The sequence below is a fragment of the Pteropus vampyrus genome, unplaced genomic scaffold (assembly GCF_000151845.1).
Source record: "Pteropus vampyrus isolate Shadow unplaced genomic scaffold, Pvam_2.0 Scaffold134, whole genome shotgun sequence".
Classification (NCBI taxonomy): Eukaryota; Metazoa; Chordata; class Mammalia; order Chiroptera; family Pteropodidae; genus Pteropus; species Pteropus vampyrus.
In genome coordinates, this window is record NW_011888915.1 from 61,464 (window position 1) to 71,371 (window position 9,908).

The following is a 9,908-nucleotide window of genomic DNA, read 5'->3' on the forward strand; positions in this document are numbered from 1 at the left end:
ATTGTTGAAGTTAGTTATGAGTACCTGGGGCATCATCATACTTATCTCCTTAAAGGGGTTTGAAATTTTTCAAAATAAAAGGTGTTTAAAAATTGACGGTGTAAGAAGAGAAGTGGAGTTAACAAAAATAGGACATCCTTCTAAATACAGAGTCACCACTGCCGTAACAGATTATACCTCTATTAGACAAAATTTCCAGTCTTTCTTTGTTCTGTCATTTGACAAGTCAACTTATACCTTAGATAAATAATTCTGCTCATGCATTCTTCTACCACATGAATATTGAATGTTTTTCTAGTCATGGAAATGGACTCATGCAAACCCAGCTATCTGGTGGCACCAAATCACATGCCTGGGGTGTGTATGTGTGCGCGCGCGCGCGCGTGTGTGTGTGTTTATAAGATTAGTCTGTTTCTGCCTCAGTTTCCTCATCTGTATGGGGAGAACTCACAGCAGTCCTATGTAGTAGATACTATTATAACTCCATCTTACAGATGAGTAAACTGAGGCAGAGTTTAAATAATTTGTCCAAGATTCATAGCTACTAATTATTCTCATAGCTCATGGCAATAAAAGTATATAATTCTGAAACTTTTCTATGTTAGTCCAATTATGTATTTACATTTTTTTCCTGCATATATTCTTTCTTTTCTGCCAATCTGATACATAAATAGTTTTTTGCTCCAAACTCAATTAACCTTATTAAAAGTAGAAAGTCCCTACTAATGTCATTTCTCTTGTGAGGCCCTCAGACGATTGTCTGCACTCATAAGGTCTGGCGATAGTAAGTGCAGTGTTGTAACCTGTACAATATAGGAAAGAGAACTAGTGCATCCATTTTCATCCCAAAAGATGTAAGATCCTGTGAGGACGCGCGGTGGCGCTGCAGGATAAGAAGGTACAAACTGGAACCACAGCTGCGCCTCCATTACCAGGCAAAACTTAACGGCAGAGCCTGGAAGCCCACGACAAGCTTGGGTGCCACAGAAGGACGACCGGGTCCTCTAAAAAGGACTACTCAGCGGAATATTCTGAGGTATCTTGTGGAATTATCACAGCTCAGACACTGAATTCTTTACAGCTCAGCGGAACCAGCTGAGATTGTACCAAACAAGAACAATGGAGGCCAGCAGGAAGCTCATTTGCAGACAAAGGCAAGTCCTTTTCTTCTTTTTCTTCTTGGGCTTATCTCAGGCGGGCACTGAACCTAGGCGCTATTCTGTGGTGGAGGAAACTGAGGGGAGCTCGTTTGTAACCAGTTTAGCAAAGGACCTGGGTCTGGAGCAGGGGGAACTATCCAAGCGGGGGCCTAGGGTCATTTCCAAAGGGAACAAACTGCATTTGCAGCTCGATCAGGAGACCGGGGACTTGTTGCTAAATGAGAAACTGGACCGCGAGGAATTGTGCGGTCACACAGAGCCCTGTGTGCTGCGTTTCCAGGTGTTGCTAGAGAATCCCTTAGAGTTTTTTCAAGCTGAGCTACAAGTAATAGACATAAATGACCACGCTCCGGTGTTCATGGACAGAGAGATGTTGCTGAAAATATCAGAGAGCAGTCCGCCTGGGACTGCATTTCCTTTGAAGAACGCTCGGGACGTGGATGTAGGACGAAATAATATTGAGAGCTATATAATCAGCCCCAACTCCTATTTTCGAGTCCATACCCGCCAACGCAGCGATGGCAGTAAATATCCCGAGTTGGTGCTGGACAAAGTGCTGGATCGCGAGTCGGAACCTGAGCTCAGGTTAACCCTCAGCGCTCAGGATGGCGGCTCTCCACCACGTTCTGGCACTGCTCAGGTCTACATTGAAGTCGTGGACATCAACGATAATGCTCCCAAATTTGAGCAGCCTTTCTATAGAGTGCAGATCCCTGAGGACAGTCCCACAGGCTTCCTGGTTGTCACGGTCTCTGCTACCGATATAGACATAGGAGTCAACGGAGAGATTTCCTATTCGCTTTTCCAGGCTTCAGAAGAGATTAGCAAAACCTTTGAGCTTAATCCCATGACAGGAGACATTCGATTGAAAAAACATCTTGATTTCGAAACAATTCAGTCCTATGAGATCAATATTGAGGCCAGAGATACTGGAAGCTTGTCTGGAAAATGCACGGTTCTGACTCAAGTTTTGGATGTGAACGACAATGCCCCAGAAGTAACCATGTCCGCACTTACCAGACAGATCCCTGAGAACTCACCTGAGACTGTGGTTGCAGTTTTCAGTGTTTCGGATCTTGATTCAGAAGAAAACGGGAAAATAAGTTGCTCCATCCAAGACGATCTACCCTTTTCTCTAAAATCTTCCTTGGAAAACTTTTACACCCTAGTAACAGAGAAGCCACTGGACAGAGAGGCCAGAGCCGAGTACAACATCACCATCACCGTCACCGACTTGGGGACACCCAGACTGAAAACTGAGCACAACATTACCGTAATGGTCTCTGACGTCAACGACAACGCCCCGGCCTTCACCCAAACCTCCTACACGCTGTTCGTCCGCGAGAACAACAGCCCCGCCCTGCACATCGGCAGCGTCAGCGCCACAGACAGAGACGCGGGCGCCAACGCCCAGGTCACCTACTCGCTGCTGCCGCCCCAGGACCCGCAGCTGCCCCTGGCCTCCCTGGTGTCCATCAACGCGGACAACGGGCAGCTGTTCGCCCTGAGGGCGCTGGATTACGAGGCCCTGCGGGTCTTGGAGTTCGGCGTGGGCGCCGCGGACCGCGGCTCCCCGGCGCTGAGCAGCCAGGCGCTGGTGCGCGTGCTGGTGCTGGACGCCAACGACAACTCGCCCTTCGTGCTGTACCCGCTGCAGAACGGCTCTGCGCCCTGCACCGAGCTGGTGCCCAGGGCGGCCGAGCCGGGCTACCTGGTGAGCAAGGTGGTGGCGGTGGACGGCGACTCGGGCCAGAACGCCTGGCTGTCGTACCAGCTGCTCAAGGCCACGGAGCCCGGGCTGTTCAGCGTGTGGGCGCACAACGGCGAGGTGCGCACGGCGCGGCTGCTGAGCGAGCGCGACGCGGCCAAGCACAGGCTGCTGGTGCTGGTCAAGGACAATGGCGAGCCGCCGCTGTCGGCCAGCGTCACGCTGCACGTGCTGCTGGTGGACGGCTTCTCGCAGCCCTACCTGCCGCTCCCGGAAGCGGCTGCCGACGCGGCCCAGGCCGACCCGCTCACCGTCTACCTGGTCATCGCGCTGGCGTCGGTGTCGTCGCTCTTCCTGTTCTCGGTGCTGGCGTTCATCGCGGTGCGGCTGTGCAGGAGGAATAGGGCCGCCTGGGTGGGTGGCTGCTCGGTGCCTGAGGGCCACTTCCCGGGCCACCTGGTGGACGTCAGCGGCACGGGGACCCTGTCCCAGAGCTACAAGTATGAAGTGTATCTGAGGGGAGGCTCAGGGACCAGCGAGTTGAAGTTTCTGAAGCCTATCGTGCCCAATTCCCAAGGCAATTACCTTGCGTCAGAAATAGAAGAAAACCCCAGCTTTAGAAATGACTTTAGTCTCAGTATTCAGGGACAATAATTCTTTATCATATTCCAAATATTTAAAATTGATTAGTTCAAGGTGATGGATTTTCAGTCAATCTATTATGAATTTTTCAATTACACTAAACTTGCTGGAAATTTTCTGATATTCCATCATTTTAAAGAATGGTATTTTGTTTGTTTTTCCATTAGTATAACAAGATGAATGGTCCTTAGTTTTGCCTCTCAAAAGACTGATGAAATCAATAGTTCAAATGCTGAATCTGGAATAGCTTATGAATTATTAGAGGAAAAACAGTTAAAAGTTAATTCTATATAAGTGATTAAATTTCCTTGAACTTTTAAATTTTTCATTAGTTTTTAAACCATTAGGTATACAAGAGCAGTAATACATTAACACTTATGGGGAAGTATGCCTAACCAGGAAGGAAAGAGAACTGGTACCATGAGAATTTGGGTCTTGCTTTATTCTGTTCTCATAGCCGTTATCTTTGCTATTGTTTTCTCTTAAAATGTTATATTGATGGTGCTTCCTTTCATTAATATACCAGTGTTAATTTTAATATAATCATTTTGATTGTTTTCCTTTAGTTTCATTGGTGTTCAAAGGAGAGAGTAAGCTACACTGTATTTATCCTGTGAGATGAAATAGCATAGTAGTGAAACTGGCTTTTTCCTCTTGGGAAACACAGAGCATCTGTGACAGAAAATGCAGTGGCCACCCAATACCCATTCATTTTTTCTTCTTTAATAACTGACTTTAGATTTCACTAAAGGCATTAGTGTGATTATTCAAAAGAATACATTTTGCCAACCTCCTTGGCAGCCAGAACAGGGCATTTGACCAGGGTTTAGTCAACGACATGTATATACAAATATTGTAGAAGACTTCCAAGAAATCTGTTTAGGGGAGATAACTCATCCAGGAATAGGTCCTTTTTTGTCTTTCTCTAACTGTTCTTTGCTGCTTATAAATTGTAAGTCATAGTTGGAACACAGCCAGCCATGTTGGGCCATAAAGCAACCCTAAGGATTGAAATAATAGACGAAGAACGACCATATAGAATAAATTTTTAAACGATGAGGGTCCTTGATGATCACAGAGTCATTATGTCATCCTGAATTGCTTCTTCTGAACTTTTTTACTCGGTAAATAAAGGAACTTCTATCTCATTTAAGCCACTATCTTTTTAGTTTTGTGCCCCCCTCCAGTGGAATCTAATCCTAATGCTTTAATATTAAGATTTTTCATTAAACTATTGTATAATAAGTAAAATGCACAGATCTTAAGTGTATAGTTTGATCTAACTGATCTTTTTAAGCTTTCGTTTCTTGATTTCTAGTTTAGTTAAAAGTCATGTACAGAGTGCTTTACATTTGTCATCTTTTTAATCCTCTGCCAAACCTTAAGGGAGTTGGCATATTATACCCTCTTTTACATATGAAAAACTGAAGCTAAGAAAGGTGAAGTAAATTGCTTGAAATTCTGCACAGTAAAAGGAAAATTTTGAAATATATCCTCAGTCTACTTGAATTGAATGCCGCAGTTCTTAACTCATATGCTATAATGGCAAGCGTTAACTGGTAGCATTGTCTTCCTAACAAAGGAAGTGAAATCCATCTATTCCATGAACTGAACTCCTATGTAGAAATGTGACTATTGTTCTATAGTGTGTATTTGCTTCTATATCAATGGCCACACTGTTCTGGACCAATAAACCCAAAGTTCTTATAGAAGCACTGACCTACATAAGCTAGGTCAGGTACCACAATTAATTTTCAACACAAGTGAATCAGCTGATTATTTTTCTGTATATTTTCAACATATCACATTCATTATTGCAGAAACAAATGCCTTGAATAGGGAGTAGAGTTATCCTATTTGTATTTCTTGAATTTCTTGTACTATACCTTCAGTCTTTTTCTGTCATCCTTAAAACATATTTTTCATTTTCTTTGGAAAGTTGAAACTTGCTTTATTATACAGATATTTGTAAGTCCCTTATTCAAATTAAATATGCTGTTGTCATTTTAGTTTACCATTTATTTGAAAGCAGTTGCTATCTTAGTATTAATTATAAATTAAATAACTAATTTCAGAAAAGTATCAACAATATTGTGGAGGAATTTTTATCACTAAATAATTTAGAGATTCTGGAAATTTATGGGAAAAATGATAGGTTCCTATTATTTTCTGTTATAATTAACAATATTTTTTGGCAACTCCTCTTTAAAAGTATGCTGGGAAAAAAAATGTCTAGGGTCACGAATGACTTTATTCTGAAAGAATGGCTCACCAGAACTGAATCAGACATTCTTCAGCATTTGCTCTGATAATACTATTCTTGTAGATTGGTAAATCTATAAGCTGCTGGGTGCATGAGAATCTATGTTTGTGTTTTGTATCAGTTTTCTATTGCTGCTATAAAATAATTACCACATATGTAGTTACTTAAAACAATAAAAATGTATTACCTTATAGTTCTGTAGATCAGATGTCAAATATGGCTCTTACTGGGCTAAAATTAAGGTGTCAGGAGGGATGCCTTCTTTTTGGTGGCTCTAGAAGAGAATCCATTTCTTTGTCTTTTCTAGCTCTTAGATGCTGCCTACATTACTTGACTCATGGGACCTTATTCCATCTTCAAAGCCAGCACATTGTGTCTCCCTGATCATTCATAGTCACATTTCCCTTTGACCATAGCCAAAAAAGATTCTGTCTTACCCAGATGATCCGGGATGATCTTCCCTTAACAATGTACTCAATTTAATTATATCTGTGAAGTCTCTTTTGCTATATATGATAACATTTACAGATTTTTGGGAAATAAGGCATGAACATCGTTCAGTGGATGGCCATTATTCTGCCTACCACAGATTGGCTACTTGGAAGAAAATGATCTGATCTAGTGGTACCACTGTGGCCAAAGGAAGGCACATAAAGGTCTTTATACCAAGAGTTTAGGCCTCATTGATTAGATAGATGTTTTAACCCCAGAAAAGGTAATTAATAAACTTGTAAAAATTCTTAACAAGAACATTAAATGGATAAAGAAAGATATCATAAATCTTTATGATAATTTAAGAATGTGATTTAAATTATAGAAATGGAAAACCTGAACAAAAGAATACAAATCTGATAAGGGACTTGTACCTAGAATATGTAAAGAACTCTTAAAACTTAATTATAAAAAGACAAATAACCCTGTTTAAAAATAGGCAAAGATCTGAATAGACATTTCTTGAAGGAAGATATACAAATGGCCAATAAGCACAAGAAAAGATGTTTAACATTATTACTCATCAGAGAAATGAAAATCAAAATCATAATGAGCTGCCACTTCAAATCTACTAGGATGACTAGAATCAAAAAGTCAGATAACAGCAAGTGTTGGGAGGATGTGCAAAATTAGAATGTGGATACACTGCTGGTGGTAATGTAAAATGGTGAAACTCTTCTGGAAAAAAGATTGGCAGTTACTCAAATCTACAGATACTTTATGACCTAGCAATTCTACTCCCAGAGAAATGAAACATATGTCCACACAAACACTATCATAGATTATTTATAATAGTTAAAAGGTGGAAACAACTCAAATGTCTATCAACAGATGGATGGATAATCAAAATGTGATATATCTATACATTGGAATATTATTCAGTCACAAAAGGAAGAAAGTACTGGCATAAACTACAACTTGAATGAACACTGAAAACATGCTAATTGAAAGAAGCCAGTCACAAAAGTCCACATGTTATTATTATTCCACTAACATGAAAGTACAGAATATAGAGGTCTATTGAAACAGAAAGTAAATTAGTGACTGATTAGGGTTTGGGGCAAGAGGGACAGGGGAATAGTGGGTGTGATAGCTCAAGGGTACAGTTTTATGGGGTGATGAAAATGTTCTAAAATTGGCTGTGGTGATGGACGCACTACTCTGAATATACTAAGAAGCCACTGAATTATACACTTTAAATGGATGAATTGTATGGTATGTGAATTATATCTTACTAAAACTGTTTTTTAAAAAAGAATAAAACAAATTATTTGCATCACAATAATTTAAAAGCATCCCAAAGCATGCAGGCCTAACCTTGAGATCTGGCTATATGGGAAATAATTTTCCAATAATTTGAAACTGTGAAAACTTACAGTTGTTAGTCTTAGGTTTTGGAAAGAAGAGGAGTAACCTACTCTTGATAAGTCACTTTGGAACTGCTATCGATTGCAATTTTGCAGTGTCAACTCATTTGTAATTTTATAATATGTATGTATCATGAAAAATGTGTACTTATGAAACTGTTCCCATGTTACTTTGAAAACATTTTGCTTCTAAATTTATGTCCTTTTCAACTTAAATGTTAAATTATTTTACTTAACCATTAAACCTCAACAGCTTTAAAGAGTCAATAATATAAGTGACAGTTTGCTCCGTGCAACAACACACAGAAAACACGTGAAAATAGAACTCGGTATTTTATATTACAGAATACAATTTACACAATTTATTTGGTACACTTAAGAGAATTCTGTATCCAATGTTAAGCCAGAAAATATAAGACGCAGTGAGAACGCATGGTGGCGCTGCAGGTTAAATGATGGAAAACAGAATTGCCTCCACAGCTCCAGTATCCAGCCAAACAGTTTCACACTGCCTGGAAGCTAAAGAACAGCCTTCTCAGCCAGAGTGAATTGAGTTTGAACCTTTATAAAACCTCTATTTAGCAACACACTTCCAACATTCTGGACTTCAAGACCGGGCTACAAGGATACTGGGCATACATGAAGCTCCTGTGAACCAAATTTTCAGGAAACAGCAATGGAGACTGGATGGATGTGCAATCGGAGACAAAGGCAAGTCCTAGTTTTCTTTCTTTTGCTGAATATGTCTGGGGTGGGTGCCGAGTTAGGGCCCTATTCAGTAGTGGAAGAAACGGAGAAGGGATTCTTTGTGGCAAATCTAGGAAAAGACCTGGGATTGGGGTTGACGGAGATGTCCACCCGTGGGGCCCGGATCATTTTTCAAGGTCACAAAGAGTATTTGCAGCTCAAGGTTCAGACTGGAGATTTGCTCATAAATGAGAAACCAGACCGAGAGGAGCTATGCGGTTCCATTGAGCCTTGTGTACTACATTTCCAAGTGCTAATGGAAAATCCCTTAGAGATATTTCAGGCTGAACTAACGGTAAAGGACATAAATGACCACTCTCCCGTGTTCACGGAAAGAGAAATGATTGTAAAAATACCAGAAAACAGTCCTCTAGGAATCGCATTACCTCTGAGTAATGCTCTGGACTTGGACGTAGGAAGCAACAATGTTCAGAACTACAAAATCAGCCACAACCTGCATTTCCAAGTTCTAACCCACAATCTCAGCGATGGCAGAAAATACCCGGAGCTAGTGTTGGACAAAGAGCTGGATCGGGAGGAGGAGCCTGAAATCACATTAACCCTGACAGCGCTGGATGGTGGCTCTCCACCCCGTCAGGGGACCGCCCAGGTGCTCATCGAAGTGCTGGACGTCAATGATAACGCCCCTGAGTTTGAGCAGCGGCTCTACAAGGTGCATATTCCCGAGAACAGCCTTGTTGGCTCCCTGGTTGTCAACGTCTCTGCCAGAGATTTAGACAGCGGTGTCAATGGAAAAATATCATATTCATTCTTCCAGCCTTCAGAAGACATTAGCAAAACTTTAGAGGTAAATCTTATGACAGGAGAAATTCGACTGAAAAAACAAGTAGATTTTGAAACAGTGCAGTCTTATGAAGTAGACATCAAAGCCACTGATGGGGGAGGTCTTTCAGGAAAATGCACTCTTCTCCTGCAGGTGGTGGATGTGAATGATAATCCTCCAAAAGTGACCATGTCAGCATTCACCAGCCCCATCCCAGAGAACTCGCCTGAGATCGTAGTTGCTGTTTTCAGTGTTTCAGATCCTGACTCAGGGGATAATGGAAAGACTATTTCTTCCATCCAGGATGACCTTCCTTTTCTTCTAAGACCTTCAGTCAAGAACTTTTACACCTTGGTAACGAAGAGAGCACTAGACAGAGAAGAAAGAGCCGAATACAACATCATTATCATTGTCACTGACTTGGGGAAACCCAGGCTGAAAACGGAGCACAACATAACCGTGAAGGTCTCTGACGTCAACGACAACGCCCCGGCCTTCACCCAAACCTCCTACACGCTGTTCGTCCGCGAGAACAACAGCCCCGCCCTGCACATCGGCAGCGTCAGCGCCACAGACAGAGACGCGGGCGCCAACGCCCAGGTCACATACTCGCTGCTACCGCCCCAGGACCCGCAGCTGCCCCTGGCCTCCCTGGTGTCCATCAACGCGGACAACGGGCAGCTGTTCGCCCTGAGGGCGCTGGATTACGAAGCCCTGCGGGTCTTGGAGTTCGGCGTGGGCGCCG

The 9,908-nt window shown here is 42.2% G+C and overlaps 3 protein-coding genes across 4 annotated transcripts in view; all 3 read left to right on the forward strand.

Moving 5' to 3' along the window:
* The window catches only part of LOC105297013 (protocadherin beta-2), an 87,838-nt gene that overhangs the window by 36,305 nt on the left and 41,625 nt on the right, over positions 1-9,908 (forward strand). The gene's annotated exons all lie outside the window — the stretch shown is intronic.
* Positions 9-9,908, forward strand: part of LOC105297011 (protocadherin beta-13-like) — a 10,844-nt gene continuing 944 nt past the window's right edge. The window contains exon 1 of one of the 2 annotated variants that reach the window (XM_023534882.1): positions 9-3,441. In XM_023534882.1, coding sequence (XP_023390650.1) covers positions 1,120-3,441 — 2,322 coding nt within the window. In that variant the 5' untranslated portion in view covers positions 9-1,119. Of the gene's footprint in view, positions 5,975-9,908 lie in introns of those variants that run through there. The other variant, XM_011367399.2, reaches the window with a different exon arrangement.
* LOC105297068 (protocadherin beta-16-like) lies at positions 6,709-9,907 on the forward strand (the record flags this gene model as incomplete). Its single annotated transcript, XM_023534908.1, has 1 exon — positions 6,709-9,907. A coding segment is annotated over exon 1 (1,599 nt), but the record flags the coding sequence as incomplete, so codon positions are not given.